Source organism: Rhinopithecus roxellana, chromosome 14 (assembly GCF_007565055.1).
Source record: "Rhinopithecus roxellana isolate Shanxi Qingling chromosome 14, ASM756505v1, whole genome shotgun sequence".
In the NCBI taxonomy this organism is placed as follows: Eukaryota; Metazoa; Chordata; class Mammalia; order Primates; family Cercopithecidae; genus Rhinopithecus; species Rhinopithecus roxellana.
Window position 1 is genome coordinate 76,420,691 of NC_044562.1, and position 25,429 is coordinate 76,446,119.

The following is a 25,429-nucleotide window of genomic DNA, read 5'->3' on the forward strand; positions in this document are numbered from 1 at the left end:
TGCTCTGTCACCCAGGCTGGAGTGCAGTGATGTGATCTCAGCTCACAGCACCCTCCACCTCCAGGTCCAAGTGATGCTCCCACTTCAGCCTCCCAAGTAGCTGGGATTATAGGCACCTGCCACTACACCTGACTAATTTTTGCATTTTTAGTAGAGATAGAGTTTCACCATGTTGGCCAGGCTGGTCTTGAACTCCTGACCTCAAGTGATCCGCCCACCTCAGCCTCCCAAAATGCTGAGATTACAGGTATGAGCCACTGCACCGGCCCAGTACATTTTTAAAGAAGTTAAAAACATATGCCAATGTGTTTAGTAGGTAGCATAATAGCTATATAGATTTTAAAATGTAAGCTAAAATGCCTATCTTTGTTTGGGCTCCTATTACAAATTACCATAGGTGGTTTAGATAACAAACATTTCTTTCTCATAGTTCTAGAGGCTAGAAAGTACAAGATCAAGGTGCTGGCTGATTCATTTACTGGTAAGGGCCCTGTTCCTAGTCTGTAGACAGCAGGCTTCTTGTTATATCCTTGTTATATGAGGGAGAGATAGAGGGAGGTCATCTTTCTTGTGTCTTTTCTTATAATGGCACTAATCCTATCATGAGGGCTCCATTTTCATGACCTAATTACTACCCAAAGTTGCCACCTTCACATACTATCACACTGGGCAGTAGGGTCTCAACACATGAATTTTGGGGAGTCACAAGCATTGAATCCATAGCAATGCCATAACTTGAATTCCTTCAAAGTATATGAGATTAAATATCATCACTGCCTTGAAAGGACAGATTGTGTTTATGTTTTCAACTGTTGTCTTTGAAACAAAGTATCAGAATTAACTGGTTAATCAATATTTTAGAAACTCATTGAAGCATATTCAGTTAATTATACTGAAGCATATTCAATATAGTGGGCCCTCTATCTGCTTGAGTGCCATGTCCTTGGATTCAACCAACTGTGGATGGAAAATATTTGGGAAAAAACAAACAATAAAAAATAACACTACAACAATAAAAAATACAAAATTTAAAAACACAGCATAACAATTATTTACATCTTATTTACCTTATATTAAGTATTAGAAGTAATGTAGAGATGATTTGAAGTATACCAGAGGATGTGCATAGGTTATATGAAAATACTACACATTTTAGATCAGGGACATGAGCATCCATGGATTTTGGTATTGGAAAGCAATATCAGGAATATTTTTGTGCCAGGTGAGGTGGCTCATGCCTATAATCCCAGCACTTTGGGAGGTTGAGGTGGGAGGATTGCTTGAGCTCAAGAGTTTGAGACCAGCCTGGGCAACATAGACAGACCCCATCTCTACAAAAAATTTAAAAATTAGCTGGGCATGGTGACATGCACCTGTAGTTCTAGCTACTTCAGAGGCTGAGGCAGTGGGATGGCCTGAACCTGGGAATTTGAGGCTGCAGTGAGCCGTGTTTGTGCCACTACATTCCAGCCTGGGCATCAGAGTGAAACTCTGTCTCCAAAAAAAAAAAAAAAAGAATATTTTTGCATTAATTAATACGTGAAATATAAAATTACTTAGAAACATTTATCTCATTCTTTTATAATTTCTATTTTTGTATATACTTTAAAATACATCTTATATATAATTGTATAATGTATATTAGATTTTTGTATATATAATTAAGACATTGGCAAGTATGTTAACTTTTTATTTAGTTTATTCTGTCATTTCATACTGTTTACATAGTATAGAAGGTCTTTTCATAATGAAAATATTAAAGAACAAGACTGACACACTAGTATAGACAAGTTATCTTAGATCCTTTCTTTATGCTATGGGATACCTGTGAAATAACATCTAGTGGAATTTTTCTCATTATTATTACAGATTTTATGTTAGAACTATGACAGTAGTCATTAGAGATGACAGATTATGATCAATATTCTCTGATTTAAGAATCAAGTTAATTTTTATACACTTTAGAAAGCTTTTTAAATTTTAAGTCAAAGAAGGAAAAAAAATTTATAACTGAAATGCTTGTTTACCTGAAAGATTCACTTCTGTAAACTGATAGTGTATTCCCCCAACAGTAGCAGATAAATGAGGCATTAATAGGCTTGTAAAAATTGGGGTAAGGGGCCGGGCGTGGTGGCTCAAGCCTGTAATCCCAGCACTTTGGGAGGCCGAGGCGGGCGGATCACGAGGTCAGGAGATCGAGACCACCCTGGCTAACACGGTGAAACCCCGTCTCTACTAAAAAAATACAAAAAACTAGCCGGGCAAGGTGGCGGGCGCCTGTAGTCCCAGCTACTCCGGAGGCTGAGGCAGGAGAATGGCGTAAACCCGGGAGGCGGAGTTTGCAGTGAGCTGAGATCTGGCCACTGCACTCCAGCCTGGGCGGCAGAGCGAAATTCTGTCTCAAAAAAAAAAAAAAAAAATTGCGATAAGGGGGAAGCTACTGTGTATTTGGCTTAATATGGCTTTTAAATGCTGATGATAGAGTTATCTATTTTTAAATACATTGCTTTCGTTTTTGGCTGCATGAATATCCTATTTTCTTCTTTTGGAAAATATACTACTGCATTACCAATATCACTTTTAGGTTTTGTTTTTTCTTGTCTTAAAATAGTCAAATTGTAGTTTTTTTCACTTACTGTGTGCTCTTTCAAGATTTTTTTTTTACTTGCTTTCTTCTTCTCTGCAGCAGTCTCCTGGATTAGGTAGGCCTATCTGGCTCCAGATTGCCGAGTCTGCTTACAGATTCACTCTGGGCTCAGTTGCTGGAGGTGAGTGACATGTCTGTGTGCTGTTTGAGGCTTGTGTTAACGTAATATTATCTCACTAGACTGTGGCAGATCAGCAAAGGTGTAGTTCATTGTTCCCATGGGTCATGACTTCAGGGCTTTCTGAAGTGTTCTTTATTTTTACCTATGATCAGGGGACTTGTAATAGCAATGACTGTGGACCATCTGGCTCCAGTCTGTCTTCAGGACAAAACCTCTGTAATGATGTGAAAGTCTGGGATACAGTGCTGCACTCACCTTAATCATACTGGCATAAAAAAATGGAAAATGAGACTGTGTTTATGGGGCAGGTTAAGAAATTGAGATTTGCTATTATCCTTATCATACGCAGGAACGGAAAACCAAATACTGCATGTTCTCGCTTATAAGTAGGAACTAAATAGGAACTTACAAACACAAAGAAGGAAACAGACGCTGGGATCTACTTGCTGGGGAAGGTGGCAGGAAGGAGGGGAGCAGAAAAAATAGCTATTGGATACTGAGATTAATACCTGGGTGATGAAATATGTACAACAAACGCCCATGACATGTGTTTATCTATGTAACAAACGTTCATATATACTCTATACCTACAATAAAACTAAAAAATAAAAAATAAAAAAGAAACTGAGATTTGGGATATGAATCCCAGAACCTCATGAAATAAAACAGCCTCTCAAAGTGATTCACTTGTGCTTTTCTGCTTATATGTTTTCCTTTCCCTTATCACTTGTTTGACAATATCTGGACTTGATGTTTATTTGCAAAAATGAACTTCCCTTCCCTCCCTGTTCACAGTCAAAATTTGAGAGACTGTTTTTGCTTAAATACTCTACATAGAAAATGTGTACAATCTGAAGTTGCTTTGTTGAGAAGAAACTAGCAGGTGTGATTAAAATGCTTACGATTTTTTAAGATAAGCCTGAACTCAAAATACTTTTTTTTTCTTTTCACTCTCAGTTTTAGAAGTTACAAACCAGGTTTCGGCTTTCAGCAGTCAAAGTGTGTAATACTCTCGTTCATGTAAATAAATTTTTCAGTCCCTGAGAAATTCTAAAGAACAGCCGTATTTTCTTTCAAACCAAATTCTATACATAGGGATAGGATAATGTTGAAATGTGTCTCCAATATTATGGTTGTAACTATGATTAATTTACCGAGATGCTTTATTAAACTAAATTTTAAAATTGTAGCCATCTAGTGTACGGATATAGTCATTTTAAGAAGTAACTGGCATAATATTTAGGCATTTAATGGAAAATATAAGTAAATGTTTTATATAATAGTTTAATGTTGTTATTATAGAAAACTGAGTGTTAACTATCTAATTTGGGAAGTGACTCAATAATCCACTCTGTAATTTATGAACCTAAGATATCAAAGAGCATTCTTGACAGTTGTTCTCTGTAGCAGCTGTATTTATGGATTTCAGTGGTTGCTATAGCCTGCTATCCCTAAGGTGTGTGTGAGGGAAAGAAAAATACTAACATAAAGTCTCTTTTGTGAGAATACATATTGTGTTCTATTTTTTCATCCTTTAAGATAAGATTTGTCATCCTTATGGACTCTCCATTTAATTGTGTTCTTTTTTAAGCCTAAAAATTGTTCTGTTTGTAGCTGTGGGAGCCACTGCAGTGTATCCTATAGATCTGGTGAAGACCCGAATGCAAAACCAGCGTGGCTCTGGCTCTGTTGTTGGGGAGCTGATGTACAAAAACAGCTTTGACTGTTTTAAGAAAGTCTTGCGCTATGAGGGCTTCTTTGGACTCTACCGGGGTGAGTAAGCAAATCCCAGCTGCTGAAGTTAGTGATTTGATCTCACCAGCAGCAGATTTTAACTCACTAATTATGGAAGCCAATATGTAGTATGCCTAACCAGACTAGGTCTGTTTCTCTCTTTTTATTTTCTCTTTGCTCATTTACCTTTTTACATTCTTTCTGGTGATTAGCAGTATTAATCTGCAAACAAGGTCTTCATTTCTTCTTCTTGCTATTTATATTTCTTGGTATCCAAATTATGTGTTTGTCCCAACATGGGTCTATGTCACCACGCTTCTACAAACCAAGGCACATATCTGCAGGTGGAATACAAGGATGATAGCTAAGAAATATAGAGCTGCTTTTCTCAAACAATTAAAGAGAAGAAATACATCTCTTTTCTGTGAAAAAGAAGCCAGGCTACCACTCAAAGATGAGTTTACCCTCCATGTATTTGTTTCACCTGAAAGAAATATCAAATGTTTTTGTCTCTTTCAGGGAACATTTATAAATTTTTTCCAATGAGTCATCTGAAGGTTTAAAAAAAAAAAAAAAAAAAGGGAAAACCCTTTGGTTCCAAGTCTAATTCTTGCTCCTTTCCCCCACTTATCTCAGAGGTGTACAGTCAAAACAGAGATTTTCTTTTGCAGGGAATGTTAGCAGCCATTCTAGACTGAGCACAGTGCAGTTGGCAACAGAGGTAGCAGCCCCATGCAGAATTCTCCCCACCCCCAGTTGTCTTTGTAGGAACTTGTCTCTTTGGAGAGAGAATGACTTTCATGTATGTGTTTTCACATTAGAATATAGGGTTTCCTTTGGGAGGGAGATTAATTTTTTAATCTCTTTGGGCGCCACTTGGGATTCTTTGAAAATGCTCTCTACATGCTCAAGTCCAGGCCATTTATGTAATTTACTGTACTTGTTTGTTTGCACACACAAGCTCATTAATCCCTAGCCTATTCTGAGCTCTGTTGAACTATTTGGCTTAGAAATCTTCCTAAGAAAGACTGGGCCCGAACAAAGCTTTGGGCTCATGGACAGGAGAAAAAAAAGCACCTCTGGTTAGCATTATATACAGGTATTCAATCAAAAAATATAACTCCGATAAACTCATAATTGAAGTAGAGGGTCACAAGGATGTCCATATTTAGCATTATGTATAGAATAAGAGGAGAGAGTCATTCTGAAATCAAACTAGGCTCAAGTACCCTGCTCTTGAGAATGAATGTGATGAGTTTTCCTCAAATATTCAGAACTGTAGACTCTTTGAATTCCACCTGTACAGCATGTACCATGTGGAAAGGGGTACAATATCCAGAATGCAGATCTTTCTGTGTGAATGCTTGTTTTAACTGATTAAACCCTGTATATCCATATTTTATTTAATGGGGAATCAAGGTTAAGTGGCATTAAGGTTGTTTTTTTCCTTGATATCTCCAGTGTTTCTTTGTTGAGTAATGATGTTTCTCCTCTTTGGTATACTTTTAAATTGCAAAGAAAATGTCCCCTATTAAAAGGAACCTAGATATTTACTGCACAGTTTAGCCTTCTCAATGAATAGGTGCTTACAGATTTCATTTGAGAGGGATGTCATGTTAATTAAATGGATGCAATATAGCAAGTAGGGGAGGGGATTGTTGGTTTTATTCAGGATGTAAGCTCAAAAAAGCAGTTCTTTAAATGAGAGACTTTTGTATTAGGGAGAAGATTGTAGGAGTCCTGTATGTGAGCACTATGATTATTGAGATTGTCATATATTGCTTGGAACTGGTCCATTATTCTGTCAGATGATTGACAAAATTGTTGACAGATTAGCTAAATTTCTTTGCAGGCAACAATGATAAAATGACACAAATCGGTACTTTATTAAATTCCATGAGCCTTATTGAGGCGAGTTGTAAAACAAATATGCATGCTGACATGGTTGTTTGGGAGTTAGATTAAAAGTAATTGAGTCTGATAATCACGAGGGTTAGAAAGTTAAGACTGCCATCTGCTGATTTGTTCTTTTAAATCAGTCTGCTACCCATGAAAAGTGTGTGTGGATTTGTGTGTATCATTGATAATTCAGTCTGACTGACAGTAGCCAATATGTATGATTACTTGCTGGCTCTCAGCTTAAGGAAAATCACTCAGCAGTATCCTCAAAGCAGGCTGCAGATCAGCAGTCAGCAAGCAGGCAAACACATATATAACTCCGCTTTGGCTGGATGATTTAAAGAATATAAAATGTTTATTGTTAGCATCTTTTAAAAATGTATGGAAAAAGTATGCTAACAATTCGGATAAGCTGTGTGCTTTAGAAAGCTGAGCCCAACAGATGTTGTTTATTTTTTTCTTTTCCAGTTTACAACCAGCCTGGGAAATGTAACTTTCTAAGGATTATGATTTCCTTTGTTTTGAGGGGATTCTTTTAAAATGTCTTAAGCTTGACATATATTAGTAAATAAGAATACAACAGGCATATGCTTTTGCTTATAGGAGATATTCATTAAACAATACTTAAAACTGCATTTTTCTTTGCAGTTTTGGCTTCCTTTTAAATAAATGAATATTGAATGCTGTGTTTCTCTGAAGAGATTATAGGAGTTAGTATTCTGTAATAACCAAGCCACTGTATGCCATTATGTAGGTAGTATAGTTTGTGGCAAAATCTGGGTATGCTTAACAGCATGCTTTTCAGAGCTTTTCCAAGTGTACAGTGTCTGTGTATGTTTATATGTTTTTGGTTATAACAAGGGAGGGAATTTGGTTACATTGTTACTGGCAGTGTTCCCAGAATAGAGAAGACCCGTGGCTCTGTTTCTTCCTCATGGACTTTTTGGGAAGTGTTGGATAACCGGGCTTTAAAGTCAGCATGCTTAAGAAGAGGATTTATAGCCTCAAGAAAACATGACATTATACTGCATTTGTGAATAATGATTGCATATGTATACAGAGTTTTCAGGGTGATCTTTTTCCCATTTTAATGAAAACTCTAAAATGTTTGACGGGTAAATAATACGGGGGAAACTCCTTGTTGTTGGGCTTGTGTTTTCATGTCTGGTACATCTATATTGCTGATAATTCTGTCCCTTTACCTAGGTCTGATACCACAGCTTATAGGGGTTGCTCCAGAAAAGGCCATTAAACTGACTGTAAGTTTCTCTCTAACTGAATTTATGTCATTTGTTTAGATTACCATTAAGCCAAAAAACTGAAGTCAAGGCTCGGCATGGTAGCTCATGCCGATAATCCCAGCATTTTGGGTGGTGGGAGGATCACTTGAGACCAGGAGTTCCAAACCAGCATAAGCATAGTAATAATTCAGCAGTACCAAAACAACAACAGCAACAAAAATTGAAAATTAGCCAAGCGTGGTGACGCATGGCAGGAGGCTGGTATGGGAGGATTGCTTGAGTCCAGGAATTTGAGGCTGTAGTGAGCTATGATCATGCCACTGCACTCCAGCCTGAGCAACAGCTTGAGACCCTATCTCCAAAACAAAACTAGAATTGATGCTGCCAACACTGGCACACTATCACAGAATTTGTAAAACTTTAACTTTACATGTAAGCATTTGATCATTTTTAATTTTATCATAAGACAAGTATTTTGCTGACTTGGAAAAGCAACAGTGTGCCAGAAGAGAAACGGTTGGGAATTTTGGTTAACTGATGTTGTCTTTCTAATTAGGTTAATGATTTTGTTCGGGACAAATTTACCAGAAGAGATGGCTCTGTTCCACTTCCAGCAGAAGTCCTTGCTGGAGGCTGTGTAAGTATTACTCTTAGGCGCTTCTTGTGACAAATATATTCTGTTAACCTTTTTGCACAGATATGATAGATATCTGAGTGGCATTTCCCTTGAACTCAAGGGATTCTAAGCAGGTTTTCTCAGTAATCATATGGAATAACTTTTAAATTTTATTGTAAAAGCTAACTGGTTTTGAGTATAGAAAAGAGGTAGCATTTTCCTCCAATTAGAATGGTGATCATTAAAATGTCAGGAAACAACAGATGCTGGAGAGGATATGGAGAAATAGGAACGCTTTTACACTGTTGGTGGGAGTGTAAATTAGTTCAACCATTGTGGAAGACAGTGTGGTGATTCCTCAAGGAGCTAGAACTAGAAATACCATTTGACCCAGCAATTCCATTACTGGGTATATAACCAAAGGCTTATAAATCATGCTGCTATAAAGACACATGCACAAATATGTTTATTGCGGCACTATTCACAATAGCAAAGACTTGGAACCAACCCAAATGCCGATCAGTGACAGACTGGATTAAGAAAATGTGGCACATACACACCATGGAATACTATGCAGCCATCAAAAAGGATGAGTTCATGTCCTTTGCAGGGACATGGATGAAGCTGGAAACCATCATTCTCAGCAAACTATCGCAAGAACAGAAAACCAAACACATGTTCTCACTCATAGGTGGGAATTGAACAATGAAAACACTTGGACACAGGACAGGGAACATCACACACCAGGGCCTGTCGGGGGTTGGGAGTTTAGGGGAGGGATAGCATTAGGAGAAATACCTAATGTAAATGATGAGTTGATGGGTGTAGCAAACCAACATGGCACATGTATACATATGTATCAAACCTGCACGTTGTGCACATGTACCCTAGAACTTAAAGTATAATGATAAAAAAAAAAGAGGTAGCATTTTCATCGGCTCTATCTCTTTGATGCTCCTAAAGCATTACCTTCCAGACTTTTTTAAAAGTTCTAATTCCTATTCCTTTTAAGAAATGGAGTACAGAAAATATAGTAGTGGGTAGAGTAACCATTCGTATATGTTAACTGGAACTTTAAAACAAGTGTGAGATGGCTGATTAATTGGGCGCTTATATCTTAGGTATAGGACTGAGTAAGCCATTGTTTAATTATAATTTTTCTTCTTTAGAGGCCAGAGGGTATGGCAAACAATAATAATGGTAACTACATTTCAGCTGTTGACAGAAATTCTGAACCCAGAGACTCTGCTATTTACTTAGCGCACAAAGGTTTCTGTCTTTAAAGTGTAAGCATGACATTGGCTTTGGACCAATTCTTAAATCTGTTTGCAACTCAGCTAATTTCATTTGTGGTATTTGTTTCATATTTGATAACATATGGTTCGTTTAAGACTTATTTAGTCCATTTTATTCTTGGAAACATTAATAACTTCCAGTTGAATTGGCTGACAGTCTTGGCTAAAACTTCCTCAGTTGCCTGTGAAACCTGAAGTGATGAGGTCAGTGACCTTGGCAACGTTTAATTCAGAGACACTGCCTCGGGGGTCAGAGAGAGAGAGAGGTTGCTTCAGGTTCTCTTTGATATGTGTCAGTGTGGCACATACCTGAGTCCTCACCTTTCTTCAGAGTTGCTTTGGTAGAGGTGGACTGCTGTGTGGGTGTGTGTGTGCCTGTATGCATGCCCCAGCACATTCTCAGGAAGGAAATCTCTTTGGCTACATTTCTTTTTTAATGAAGAGTAAACAGTGGACATAGAATAAAACTTTTGCTTAGGTGGATCACCAAAAATGAAGTTTCTCTTTTTCCTTTATTCCAATTAGATTCTGTAATTGGTTCTTGTCTAGAGAGAGAACCTTTGCCAATCATAAATATTCTTTTTCTTAGTCGTTTTAAGTTTCTGTTTGGTTAAGCTTTCTAACTCATTTTTATCACAGCACATGCATACCTTTGCCAGAAATCTTCTAAGTCATGCTCTTTCTGTTCCATATAACGAATTATTTGTTTCCATTTGCAATATCCAGGTTTTTGGCCATGAAGCTGACCTGTTTCCATGTCTAACATGTGACCTAAGTGGTTAAACCAAAATAAGATATTTAGTTCCTTTGTTCTTCCTAGCTACAGACCCTGTTTATAGGTTTGAACTTTAGGAATTTTTATTGAAGTCTAGGGTGCCTTGAGGGTTGTGCTGATATTCTAAATCTCTTCCTTAATCATGACTCATTTCTGGAGGCTTTGATGGATTATCTAGTGAGAAATTGACAGCATGAAAAATAGTCAGATTGGACTCTAGGCAGAATGATAAGGTTGTCCCCAGTTCTTCACTACAAAGGTTTTCTGCTTCCCCCTTTACTCTAAATCTCTTCTTTCAGGGAAGAAGAAAAAAGTGCAATTATTGAGTTTCTACTGACAAATTCAGTTATACTATGGTATAAATGATTGTTAAAGCATAATTCAGTGTTTCTCCCCAAAGTCTATAAATTTCAACAGAGAATAAAGTCTTCAAAAGGATGAGTCTCTCTTTATAGAATATCAGGCTCTGTGGGACATAGGATACTCCATTTCCTAAATGATACCTGGCAAACAGCCACCAGATTAACCCTGTGAAGAGTGGCTGCCTGTGAGCCTGACCCTGAGTCCTCACCATCCTGGGTAGTGGTGGTGATACGGTGTATGATGTCCTTGTGGCTTTTGGCTGAGTGCTGTCAGTGCCACTAGTGAGAAGAATACTGCTGTTCTTCCAAAAATTACTCAATTTTAAAGATGCACCTAATGCGTTAACCTAATGTAGGTTAATTAGGAAGAAATGTCTCAAACTGAGTTCTAGGCATTTTTTCCCAGAGGAAGGATTAGCTAGGACCTAGGCCTTGAGTTCCCTGTAGATGAGAGGGAAATTTTATAGCCATCTTACTGGGTGAAAAGTGATACCTTATTGTGGTCTAATGACTGACAGTGTTGAGCATCTTTTTGTGTGTATATTGGCCACCTGTATATCTTCTTTGAAAAAATGTCTATTCAGAATTTTTGCCTATTTTTAAATTGGATTGTTTTTTGGGTTACAGAGTTCTTTATATATTCTAGATGTGAGTCCCTTTTCAGATTTTTTTTACTTTCTTGATGATGTCTTTTGAAGAACTGGGCTTTAATGAAGTTCATTTAATGTATTTTTTCTTTTGTTGTTTGTGCTTTTGGTGTTATATCTAAGAAATCATTAATCCAAGATCATGAAGATGTATGCCTTTTTTTTTTTTTCTGGTATATAGAAATTGACTTTATATGTATGCCTCCTTTTTTTCTTTTCAGAGTTTTATAGTTTTAGCTTTTACATCTAGGTCTTTTCCGATTTTTAAGCCTTAGTTTTTTAGGTTTTTTTTTTTTTTGGCCTGAACAGAGAGAGATATTACTAAATGTCAGTTTTGTTTTATTTTTGATTGCTAATGTTTTGGTGTATTTCCTTCTAATGTTTTCATATACATGTGTACGTGCTCTTGTGCATAGACATATGTGCGCACATGCATATACACACACATACATACACACACACTTTTTAAAACCAGATGGAAGTTTTTTTGACTCTGACTTCCTGATTGGAAATGCAAGCAACTCTCACTTACCACAGGAAAGAGGGAGTCACAGTGGAATGTCTTATTTTAGAAGTAGTATATAACCTTTGGGAATAGTAGTATAAACAGATTGTGCATTTTCAGATTTTTATTTTTTTGAGACGGAGTCTCGCTGTGTCGCCCAGGCTGGAGTGCAGTGGCATGATCTCGGCTCACTGCAAGCTCCGCCTCCCAGGTTCAAGCGATTCTCCGGCCTCAGCCTCCTGAGTAGCTGGGACTACAGGCACGTGCCACCAAACCTGGCTAATTTTTTGTATTTTTAGTAGAGACGGGGTTTCACCGTGTTAGCCAGAATGGTCTCCATCTCCTGACCTTGTGATCCGCCTGCCTCAGCCTCCCAAAGTGCCGGGATTACAGGCATGAGCCACCGCACCCGGCCCATTTTCAGATTTTTAAATCTCATTGTGAACATTAACCAAACTTTTGTTTTATATCTATATCAAAATCTTCTCAAAAAACTTACTAGTTCAGAATTTATGATAACTTAGATGTTCTATCCCAATGTTTTTTGTTTTTTTGTTTGTAGTATCTATAAATTGACCTCTAGGTTAAATTGCCTGACCTTGGCTAAGTGTGGTAGCTCACGGCTGTAACCTCTGCACTTGGGAAGGCTGAGGTGGGAAGATGGCTTGAGCCCAGGAGTTCAAGGCCAGCTTGTGCAACATAGTGGGACCCCCATCTCTACAAATAATAATAATAATAATTTTAAAAAATTGCTTGACCTTTCTTTAGGTGGAGATGGGGTAAGATTGTATGTGTGTGTATACAGTTGCTCAGTAAATATCTCTTATGAATGTTGAGTGTTGTATGAGTATTAAATATGTAACAATAGGTTTTAAATAATTTTTCCTCTTGTCTCATAGGTAAACCATTCTTATCAGACCATATATTTTTCTGTTAGAAAATCTCTATCTTTCTCTACACACACACATACCCCCACACCCAGATGCTCCTTGACTTACAATGAGGTTACATTGTAATAAACCTATCATGAGTTGGAAATTTTTGGGTCAACAATGCACTTAATCCACCTAGCCTACTGAATGTCATAGCTTAGCCTATCGTACCTAAAACATGCTCAGAACACTTATGTTAGCCTGTAATTGGGCAAAATCATAAAGCACAAAGCCTGTTTTATAATACAGTATTGGATATCTCATGTAATTTGTTGAATACTGTACTGAAAGTGAAAAACAGAAAGGCTTTATGGGTACTTCAAGTATTGTTTCTACTGAATGCATATTGCTTTTGCACCATCGTAAAGTCAAAAAACCATAAATTGTATCATTGTTAAGTTGGGGACCACCTGTATATATATGTTTATATGTAATATTTATATGTACAAATGTATGTTTATTAGAAGACACAAATATAATTGAATGTTTGATTATGATACCTGTTGTGGGCAAAAATAGTACCTTAATGTCAACCTAGAATTTTCAAAGTACATTATTATGCATTATTGTCACCCTCTGTAAAATAGGTAGATGAGAAACAGAAGTCCAGAAAGGCTAACTCTCTTACCCCAATTTACACAGCTAATATATGCTGGAGGTTTCATGTGAACCCAAGTATTCTGATTTTTTTAGACCAAGTCCTTTTATTCTATAATGTCCTCTTGGGGGAATCAAAGCATTGATTTGTGTCAAAATAAATCTAGATGACCCTATTCCACTTTATAGTGACTTTCTTGCTTCTTTCCTTCCTTCCTTTAATAAATATATGAGTATGACATATTTATATATTTGGTTGTTTTTTTAGGTATAATTACCATTTTTCAAAGGAACAGATTTTAGGTATTCAGCTCAATGAGTTTTGACAATTGTATACACCCATGTAATCACCACCTAAGATAATGAACATTTCACCCCAGAAAATTCATTCATGCCTCTTTCCAGTCAGTCCCTTCTCCCTTACTCCATGCAACCACACTTCTGATTTCTGTCTCAAGATTTGTTGTTCTTGGATTTCATGTAAATGGAGTGCACAGATGCATTCTTTCATGGCTGGCTTCTTTTGTTTAACATGTTTTCAGAGAGTCATCCTGGTGTGGGTATCAGGTTTGTGTTTGTTTTACATTTTGCTGGGTAGTATTTCATTGTACAAATTTACCACAGTTTATCCATTTTTCTATCGATAGATGTTTGAGTTTTTGTCTGTTACAAATAAGTTTGCTATAAACATTCTTGTACAAATCTTTTTGTCAACCTATATTTTCATTTTTCTTGGGTATCTAAGAGTAAAATAGAGTCAATGTACATTCAATTTAAAATAAACTACCGGTTAGTTCTTAGAAGTGGGTGGATCATTTTATAGTCTCCTCAGCAGTATACAAGTATTCCAGTTGCTCCACATCCTCACTGATGTTTGATAGCTATAGTGTTTTTGATAGTAATCATTGTAGGTATGTGAAATAGTATCTTATTGTGGTTTCAATTTGCATATTCCTGATTCCTAAAGATGTGGATTATCTTTTCATGTGTTTATTGGCTATTCGTGTGTGTGTGTGTGTGTGTGTGTGTGTGTGTGTGTGTGTGTGTGAAGTATCTGTTCAAATCTTTTGCCTACATTTTATTAGGTTTCATATTTTTTACCATTTGTAGAGGTTGTTTATATGTCATGGATACAGCCCTTTGTCAAATAGATGTGTTGTGGATATTTTTTTGCCAGTCTATGACTTGTTTATTGCTTTTATTAATGATGTTTGTAGTAGTTTTTAAAGAAAAAGTAATTATGTAGTTTTTTGGATAGATCCAGAAACTTAAGTGAGAATAAATTTAAATGTCTTTCCAAATTAACAAAACAGAATATTAAAAAAATCTAAATGGACTAACCTATATATACCTTCTAATGGTCTCTTTGGTAAGTACCTGTTCTTTTTTAATTGTTAAACTCAAATCAGAGATTAGCAATAAACTTACCTAGCTGACTCCATTACCTCTTTCAGAGAGTATATACCCCTGAGTGGATGGAAGTCATGAAACTCAAAACTTATTGCTCAGCAAAGTGCTAATGTTGCAGGTGAATTTCCACAACCCTATGCAAACACACTTTCTGGAGAACAGAATTTCTGGAGAACACATTCTTTCCCTTTGTGTTTTGCTTTCAGTCTGCATGGTGCTCTCACATGAGTTAGTAGTGCACAAGACCTCTGTGAGGCAGATAGCACAGTTGTGGGAATGGAATGGTTGTGCTGAATGCAAAATCTATGACAATCTAGGTCAGTAGTCTTCCAAACCTAGAATCTTTCAATTCTCCCATGCTTTTTCTCAGCTTAAGCATGTGTGTGCCCACACTGCATACACACACCCTCCCTTCATATCGATAAAGCAAAAAGCCCACATGTTAGGTGGAGCAGTTACTAATCCTGGGGTCCAAGATCTGTAACTAGCCAGCTCCTTATGATGAAGAATTCTATGTCTTCCTCAGCAAGCCGAGCTTGTATATCTCTAAAGAGTAGTTTGGAAACAGCTCATCCACCTCCCATCCCCAGGAATTAGTGTGGTCCAACTTTATGCCTACATACTTAATGTGAACACATATAGATATGCATACAAGTTAAAAATCCTTAGATATTTATGTCAAAAGTGGCTTATGATAGGTACACAGGGATTTTCATTCTTGCTGTCTTAGTTAATTGTGGCTGCTATTAAAAAATACCTTCGACTGAGTAATTTATAAACAACAGAAATTTACTGCTCACAGTTCTGGAGGCCGGAAGTTCAAGATCAAGGTGCCAGCAGATTCAGCGTCTGGTGAGGGAGGGCTTGCTCTCTGCTTCCAAGATGGCACCTTGCTGCTGTGTGCTCGTATGGTAGGAGCGACAAGGCAGCTCCCTTCAACCTCATGTATAAGGGCACTAATCCGATTCACTAGGGCAGAACCATCATGACTTAATCACCTCCCAAAAGGCCCTACTTCTTAATACTATAATGTTGGATATTAGTTCCAACATATGAATTGGGGGAAACACCAACATTCAGATCATAGCACTTCCCTTACCCTAGTTAGGGGTATATGTAATGTTAATTCGTAACACCCTCGCATATATCATCACTCAGCAATGAGCACATTGCAATTTATTTCTTTTAAGCTATCACTATCCTATTTTAGAAAGAACCATAGCATTTCCTATTGCTTTACAAAAATATGAATGGTTGGTGGTGTGCAAGGCTAACTCACTGTCTGTTCCTGTTCCTCTTGAGTCAGTCCTAGTGACACCTAGTTCTGTGACTTTTATTGTTTATCTGGTTATTTTATGTGCACATATGGTGTTCATCTGGAGTTGATGTGACCTTAAATAAATTGAAGTTAGATTTTCATCAGTCTCTATAAGGGAAGACTTTATAATGAGTTGCTTAGATTGGATATTTTGTGGTTGGAGGGAAATCATTTCAATCTATAGGAGACAACAGATCAAAGAAGGAAATAAACAAAGGACTTGGCACAAACAGGGCCCAGTCTCCAACCTCTTTGTGAACCTTGCCCCGGGGGTAGGATTGAGAGGGCAGAAGGTTGAATAGGCCTAATCCTGTGTATAGCCCCTCGGCCTTAGGCACTGTGGAAGCATGGTGATATCTCAAAATTACATCCTTTTCCCCACTAACTTTTGCTGTCAGCTTTAGTTGATTTTCTCATTAAAAAAATCATATAAGATTAAATGGAAGTTTTTTATTCTTTCCATTTCTGTTATATATGGGTAACCCTCATTCAAAATGAGATTTGTTCCCTTTTATGTATCTTTTAAACTCAGTTCTAGAACAAAGAAATGACAACAGAATACTGAAAAATAGAAAGCATCTAAGTCTGTTTTAATATTAATGCTTGTATCTCTTTTAAAAAAATAAGCTGCAAATTTAATGAGGGAAATTTAAGCAATTAGAGAATTAGAAGCTAATTTTGGTGATTTCATGAGTGAAAAAAATTCAGCAAAGGTATGGTATTGAATGGTATGTTATCTAATATAAGCATTAGTAAAAGAAGCAGCAGGATGTCAAATTTAGCAATGTCCATTTAAATTTATGTAGCTGTGTATCATTGTGGTTTAATTTAAAATTTTATATATCTTAGTATTGATTATTTCAGATCACTAGCTATATTTGGTTAGGTTTTTTGATGTTCATATATAATAAGCTTTTTAAAAAACCTTAGGTCCACAGTAACTAATGCCAACTATTTTAAAAAATATATTTGCCAAATTACCAAATTTACCATGAAGAAGAATATGCGAGAGAAGACTTAGTCTATAAAGAAGCCATTGTTTCTAAGACCAGATCTGTTTCTTGTTGTTGTTCAATAGTTAATACATTCATATGTTTTGAAATTTAAAAGGTACAATAGAGTATGCTATGAAAATTATTTCTCCCAACTATTCAGTTTCTTTTTCCAGGAGGCAATCAATGTTTTAATCTTTAAGCAACTTTGATTTTGAGAAACTTAGGTAAATTTTGACATATTTATGATCAAATGTGTACCTAATATCTTATGTTCTGTTTTTGTCATTTGGCATGATTTTATTATCAAATCATATTGCCCAATTAACCGCATAAAATTGTATCTACTTGGCTGTTTTATTGGGAATTTGAATTTCTTCCTGTTCAATTTTGCTATTAAAAATAGCAAATGTTAGCATATTTGTAGAAATACAGGTACTATTTTTTATTGAAAAGTTACTATATTTATGGAATTCTATATATTAAAGATTATATTCACTGCAAGCAGTGGTTTTCCACTTTGGAAAGCTGTTATTAATGATATCATTTATAATCAATAGAGTCTTGGAAGAAATATGCTATTTCTCTGTATTTGTTTCTCAGAGAGGAAACACCCAGTTCAATAGTGTGATAGCATCATAGTCCCTCATTCTGTGTTGCTTGATTTCTTACCAGTATAATTGAACTAATCTCAGATTTTACTCCCCCTTCCCTATCCCCAATTTAATATGTAGGAGAGAGAGACAGAGTGATTAACCTCAGAATTTGAAAAAGAACAGTGCATATTTGCCATGTATGTTTCCCTTTAAGCATTATGAACATACAGAGTTTTAGACAAACTATTATGTTGGTACAAAAGTAACTGCGGTTTTTGCAGTCTTTATCTTTGCTAAAATTATTCAGCGTTTCTGGAAAGTATTTGCCTTATGTTCCTAGGCCTATCATGAGGTTTTAAAAATGTATACTAATTACTAAAAAAATTTAAGAGGTAGGGGTCTTACTCCATTGCCCAGGCTGGCCTTGAACTCCTGGGCTCGAATAATCCTCCTGCCTCAGTCTCTTGAGCAGCTAGGACTACAGGCATGTGTCATTGCACTTGGCGTGTATGTTAGTTTTTAAAGCATATACAAATGATGTAATTGTTAGAAGTGTTCCTCCTTCAAACATAGGCATGAAACAAACTTATAGATGTGTGCCTTGCTATAGTGTCATTGTTTGCACTCTTACTTGCCAGATTATATGTGTTTATAAATGCACATCAATTGAGTTTTGTGGTTATGTCCTGTGCATTGTTGGGATTTGGTATGTGTGCTAGGTAACTAATCTTCAAATCATACAGCAATTAAGGTGTATGTATTTTTAAAATGTAGTCCCACCTGGGTGCAGTGGCTCACACCTGTAATCTTAGCACTTTGGAAGGCCAAGGCAAGTGGATCGCTTGAGCCTAGGAGTTCGAGATCAGCTTGGGCAACATGGTAAGACCCCCATCTCTACAAAAAATACAAAAATTAGCTGGGCGTGGTGGTGCACGCTTATAGTCCCAGCTACTCGGGAAGCTGAGGTGAGAGGATCGCCTGAACCCGGGGAGGTTGAGGTTGCAGTGAGCTGATCCTGCCACTGCACTCCAGCCTGGGTGACAGAGTGAGACCCTGTCTCACAAACAAATAAAACATCAATTATTTCTCTTTATTGTACCATTTTTGTAGTTTCAGTAGAAAGCCTGTTACTTGTATACTTCAAAAAATTTGAAGCATTGTTAAAGGAGTATAAATCTCAATCAATTGGCAGTTATTTCTAAAAGGGTGCATGAGAGAAGGAATGGGAGGAGGCAGCTGTGAGGCGCAGGTCGGGGACACGGATTGGAGTACTCCTGTCCAGCAGGATGTTATAATTTACTAATGATTACAAACATGAAAGACCTTTGTATTTATTTAAACATAATGTCCACATTTAACACTTGACACCCAGGGACTGACACTGTCTGGTAGTGGCAAATTTGGGGGAATTAGAATAAAAATTTTCAGTTCTATTCATTTTTAAATCTGCTTTAGTTAAAACATAAAGCACATTTTCCAAAAGATAGTCTTTGCAACCATTATTTAAGCAAGAGATTTCAGAGAAGTAGTAAACTTTTTCAATTGATTTGGTCTTTAATACTAGCTACAGGAGCAATTAGTTGGATTATCATTTTAACATAATTTTTCACCCAGCAATCCTTTTGAAAGTATTGTTTGCTTAGATTGAAACATTAAAGTGCTTCCTTCTGCCTGCAGTGCAACAGATTAAAAGAGAGAGAAACGCAGGCAAATGAACATGTAAAATTGGGTCAGTACCTAGTTGGGGGACCTGTGTGCCAGTGGTCTGGATTGTGTTGAGTTGAGGAGTTAGAGGAAACCATGAGAGAGAGACAGCAAATTGCTGCACCTCCCTGCTCGAAGGACAAAAAGGGGATTGAGGCCCTAGGGAATCCAGAACAATAAGCTGTCCACGAAGAGGGAAGGCATTTAGTATCAGTGCTGGCAATTTTGAATATTGAAAGGAGTTAAGGAGTCAGGATTGGAATAGGGGTAGTTGGGCGATTTATAGTCCCAAGGCAATTAGGAAAATGGACTGAGCCATGTTGCTGCCCCTTGGAAGCGGGTCTGGGAGGGCTTTGGGTTTTAGATAAACGAGCAGGAATGTGGGCAAAGGTTGAGCACTGAAGTGCCATTGAAAGCTGCATGTGAATTTTTAGGTATTGTTTGTAATCTTTCTGTACCTGTGGAATTACAGTGTCCCAGATTTCATATTTCACGTGTGATTATATACAATGATTATGATATGAATATCATTATGAATATTATATGAATATGGTTATGATTACATAATATAAACAGCTACAGTTGAAGATGTACAAATGGGATTTTTCATTTCATGAAAGGAGATATATATTTTATTTATTTTTAGATATTCATGGTCACACATTTTTTTCTTTCTTGTCTTACAGAAACCACAAAAAAGAAGTTGGTAGAAGTTTTTGTTAAACTTTTTTTTTTTTTTTCTCTACTAGTTAACAGATTTCAGATGCACATTATCCAAATTCAAATCTGTCACTCACCACAGGAATATGGAATGTGGCTTTGATCTTGAGGGTGTTGTACTCATGGTAACTAGATGCTCCATTTCTCAGCTTTACCTTGAAGAGTTTTTCTGGTTTTGTCTTGAAATGATACTGAAGTTTATCTTTCTAAATTCTTCCCTTTTGTGTGGGTGTAGCCATGTACCTGTATCCGAGTTTTGCTTAGGATAATACATTTTAGAATTTGAACTGGAGGAGACTTTTCCCCTTCTGACTTAAGGCACCAAAGTAGTTTTAATTGCTCTACAATCCAAGGAAGCAGAAGCAAGTGGGTTTGCTGCCAAGAATGCTTACCACAAAGAGGAAAAAAATAATTGTAGCTCTGAATTTTAGCTCTGGCTTGTAAAATATGACAGTCTTCTACTATCTCTTTTTCTTTCATTGAGTTACCTTGCTGCCACATCTGTCTCTACTTTTTTTTCCAAATGGGTTTATTAGTTTTGTTATTTTGAATATGGCTGGGGTGATCCTGGAAACACTGGTCTGAGAAATAGTCTTGACATTTCAGCTAGAAACAAACCTGGGGGTAGATTGATCTGAGACAGAGTTTGAGACCATCCCTCTGAACCTCTCCAGGGTGGGCCTAAGTGTCAAACTGTCATTCCCCCATGAGGAAGGAGGTTTCACCTTCTTCTTTTCAAGATAGCAAGATGTTGAGGCTTTGCTGGATTTTCCTTTTTTACGCTGCCAGTCGGGCTCTGATATGGAATCTGCCTATCTCTTCTCCCTTGCCTACAGGCTGGAGGCTCTCAGGTCATTTTTACCAACCCATTGGAGATAGTGAAGATTCGTCTGCAAGTTGCTGGAGAGATCACCACGGGACCTAGAGTCAGCGCCCTGAATGTACTCCGGGACTTGGGAATTTTTGGTCTGTATAAGGTGGGTAGGTTTAGGTTATAATGTACTCAATAAAATGTGAAAGAATGTGGAAACCAGACTTCTTCCCTCCAAGTTGAAAAGCAATCTTGTCCAGCAGGGTAGTCTGTGGAGTAGAAAATCAAACAAAAGAAAAGAATCAGGACACTTATATGAGAGGCTATGGGATACACATGCAGCTTCTCCTGTTGTCATCTTCAGGCTTTTGTGAAACTGCCAGCAAGGAGGCCGGCACCGCAGACCTACTGGCCTCAGGCTCACAGCCTTTCATTTGCTGGGGGGTTTGGGAAGACTTTCCTTGGTGCTCTCTTTGGGCTGGTTTAGGGCTTCAAAATAGTCTTATGTTTCTTTTCAGTCTGAGTTATCTCTATTGTTAACTTCCCAGTGGGAGCTTTTCTTTGTCTTAATTTGACCACAGTAAAACAGTAGTAGAGTTTGGTAGGATTCAGGTCTTTAAGAAGTTAAGTGGTAGGATTTGTCAATAATGAATTCCATTTAGAAAAAAAAAAAAAAAAAAACCAACAACAACAGAGTATACTGTACTTTAACAAAATGCCAGTCAACAGATTCCTTCCCTGCGGGCATACTTACTCCCATCATTACAGATCAGATGTAATGGAGCAGAAGCTATTATTTTTCTTAAACAAGGAAGAGTATTTCTTTCCATTCCTTTGCCTCGTATAAGAGGAATACGTAAATTTAGCCCCCATAGACAACTGTGTTTCCACAGCATCTGATATAGATCCATCACTGCAGAAATGTGTAAATTTGTTTCTGTAACTGCAAATTAGAAATTAGAAATTCTGTAGATTGGAATCACACAGCTACAGGGTTCTCTGGAGATCAGCAAACAATGATGCCTGTCTCAAGAGAGTTTCGTACACATTTTTGCTTCCTCCTCCCCAATCCCAATTTCCATCCTTTTTGAATTCCCTTTGAGAGATGAATTTATTAATATTGCTTCTGTCTGTATTATCCTTTAGTGAGTCCTTGGATTTTTTTCTTTTTTCAATGTTTGTGTTTGTCTTTTCAAAAAAAAGCCAGGGCTGGGAGCACTGGCTCACACTTGCACTCCCAGCACTTTGGGAGGCCGAGGCAGGGGGATTGCTTGAGCCCAGGAGTTCAACCAGCCAGGGCAAAATGTCTAGACCTTGTCTCTACTTAAAAAAAAAAAAATTAGCTGGCACAGTGGTGCACACCTGTCATCCCAGCTACTCAGGAGGCTGAGGTGGGAGGATCACTTGAGCCCAGAAGGTCAAGGCTACAGCAAGCTGTGATCGCGCCACTACACTCCAGCCTGGACAACATAGTGAGACCCTGTCTCAGGAAAAAAAAAAAAAAAAAGAATAAAACAGAGTCATTAAAAAAATAAGCACCAAGGTGGAGTGTTTGCCTAGCTAGGCAGTGGAATGGTGTGGGCTTCTGACAGAGCTGAGAGAGGTGTTCTTTGAGACCTCAGTCATTGGACAAGCTGCCCCTGGGTAATGATTTTCTACTCCTGTGGAAATCTGCTGCTAAAATATTTTGTCTGCTATTTAGGACATGGGGAATGAGGAGGGAAGATTTGGGTTTCTTTTCCCCGTGCTCTAGAGTAGTTACCTTCCTTCACCACTGCCTCTAGCTTTTTACCTGGCACTGCGGGGACTCTCACCTGATGTAAAAATTTAAGAGGGTAGATCTTGTGTGTTTTTACCATAGTAAGAGATTAATTGATTTTAAAAACCCTGAATCTATATAAAAAATGCCAGAAAGTTCTTAGTTTTCAGTTAGTATCATTACCCAGTTATTAACTCTAGGACTGCAGGATTCACCATGCTTTCACAAGCTTTGAGATATACGGATTTCCTTATTCCCCACTCATCTCCTGCCTCCCCCATTTCCCTTGCACATCAGTTCTAATGCTGTTTGAGGGACACCTCAGGCTTGTCACTGAGGGACACCTCAGGCTTGTCACTGAAAAATGTCACATGGATCCCATTTGGGCATTCATACTCAGTTTCACACTGTTTTGCACTATTTCCTCACTGTGTGACAGGGTGCCAAAGCGTGTTTCCTCCGAGACATTCCCTTCTCTGCAATCTATTTTCCTGTTTATGCTCATTGCAAACTACTTCTGGCTGATGAAAATGGACATGTGGGAGGTTTAAATCTTCTTGCAGCTGGAGCCATGGCAGGTAACTACGAATTTTTTTTTTTTAACTGCAAGAATTCTCCCATTATTTAAAAAGTACAGAATCTCTATGTACTTTCCCCTTTTATTTCTGGAAGGATTATTGTTTGTACCTGACTTAGTTTAAATATCACTTTTTCTCCTTTGTGGGATGTGCTGTAATTCTGATGAGAGTTAATTACATTTGCATAATGTGGATAAACAGCTTAATGCAGCTTAGCAACTCAGAGCCAAATTAGATCTGCCCATCTAAATTGGGCTTTCATCATTAACATGTTTCTTAGTCTCCTGTGCCCCTGAAACCTTGAGTACAGCCAAGCTAAGCATTAAGGTGGGAAAGTTTTTCCTCAAATCAGTTGCTTTGCTGTATCTCATGCTTATGCACAGATCTAGCATGCTCTTACTTTCTCTCTCTGTATATTGGAATCTACATGGTTTGGCCCAAAATTGAGCTTTTGTCATGAAGGTGTCCCTCTTTTTCCTACCATTGCCCTCATTAGACCAAAGTAAGCAGTACCCCTCAGCAAACCACCTTGAGCTCAATTTTTATACTTTTTCTAACCCTTAACACTTTGTCATTAGCCAGGTGTAGTGGTGCGTGCCTGTAGTCCCAGCTACCCGGGAGGCTGAGGTGGGAGGATCACCTGAGCCTGGGTGGTCAAGGCTGCAGTGAGCCGAGATGATACCACTGTACTCCAGCCTGGGTGACAGAGTGACAGCTTGTCTCAAAAAAACAAAAAAAAAACAAAAACAGTTTGTCTTTTATTAATAGGTATTTGCATAAGTGTTATCCTCTGTACTAGGCTAATAGCTTCTTGAGGGTAAGAGTTTCATTCTCTTCATCCTTGCCTTTCCTATGTGGCCAGTGTAATAGTAATAGGTGCTCAATAAATGTCAATAACATGAAGGAAAACCTTCATCTCATCTAAGATACCAAATTAGGCACAGAAGAGATTCCATTTGAAAGAGGAGCCTTGTAAGAGCAGGGAGGTACTAAGATGCTTCCTTCTGACCTCATAGGTACAACCTGACTCTTGAGTTAGGAAGGAGCTGACTTGGAATAGAAGGAGAGAACCAGGTGTCCTTGGCTGCACCAACACTCTGAAAAGACAAAGGAAGGAAGGGGTGCATGTTTGCTCTCTATACAACCAGTAATGAACCATTGCAGAGCTCAGTGTGGCTCTGACCAGCCAGGCTTATGTTCACTGTGTGGCTCTTCATTGCTGGGCTCATTCTCCTCTGGAGGCTCTGGCTAAACATCGGGGCAACCTGAGCAGCTCCTGGAGTGTGCTGTGCTTGGTGTGTGGCAGGAGCCCTTGGGCCTGAGAGTGTTGGGATGGACCACATTGTTGTTCTTGCTTGTGAAGACAGGGATGACTTGTGATCATTCAGAAATGGCCCCAGGGACCTTACCGCCCTTACTTGGGGCCCAGCAAGTCCTTTCTCCTCTAGTGGTGGTGATTTCAGTAAGTTTTGCGTTTAAAAGCCAGTAAAGTTACCTGCTCAGTCTTGGCAGTGAGTTGTGTATAGCAGCCCCTTTCTGGTACTTAACCAGTCTCCCACTTTTTTTTTTTTTTTTTGGTGAGACGGAGTCTTGCTCTGTCACCCAGGCTGGAGTGCAGTGGTACAATTTTGGCTCACTGCAACCTCTGCCTCCCGGGTTCAAGTGATTCTCCTGCGTCAGCCTCCCAAGTAGCTAGGACTACAGGCATGTACCACCATGCCTGGCTAATTTTTGTATTTTGGATAAAGACAGGGTTTCACCATGTTGGCCAGCACAGCTGGTCAGAGCCACACTGAGCTCTGCAATGTTTCATTACTGGTTGTATAGAGAGCAAACATGCACCCCTTCCTTCCTTTGTCTTTTTGGAGTGTTGGTGCAGCCAGGGACACCTGGTTCGCTCCTTTTCCAAGTCAGCTCCTTCCTAACTCAAGAGTCAGACTGAGGCCAGGCGCGGTGGCTTATGCCTATAATCCCTGCACTTTGGGAGGCCGAGGTGGGCAGATCACGAGGTCAGGAGATTGAGACCATCCTGGCTAACACAGTGAAGCCCCGTCTCTACTAAAAATGCAAAACATTAGCTGGGTGTGGTGGCAGGTGCCTGTAGTCCCAGCTACTTGGGAGGCAAGGCAGGAGAATGGCGTGAACCTGGGAGGCGGAGCTTGCAGTGAGC

General features: G+C 38.2%; 1 protein-coding gene across 4 annotated transcripts in view; it reads left to right on the forward strand.

Moving 5' to 3' along the window:
* Positions 1 to 25,429, forward strand: part of SLC25A12 (solute carrier family 25 member 12) — a 112,533-nt gene that overhangs the window by 81,830 nt on the left and 5,274 nt on the right. For 3 of the 4 annotated variants that reach the window (XM_010377595.2, XM_030916591.1, XM_030916590.1), the window contains 6 exons: positions 2,687 to 2,768; positions 4,383 to 4,541; positions 7,608 to 7,660; positions 8,199 to 8,279; positions 20,948 to 21,088; positions 23,121 to 23,259. In XM_010377595.2, coding sequence (XP_010375897.1) covers positions 2,687 to 2,768; positions 4,383 to 4,541; positions 7,608 to 7,660; positions 8,199 to 8,279; positions 20,948 to 21,088; positions 23,121 to 23,259 — 655 coding nt within the window. The remainder of the gene's footprint in view (positions 1 to 2,686; positions 2,769 to 4,382; positions 4,542 to 7,607; positions 7,661 to 8,198; positions 8,280 to 20,947; positions 21,089 to 23,120; positions 23,260 to 25,429) is intronic. The other variant, XM_030916589.1, reaches the window with a different exon arrangement.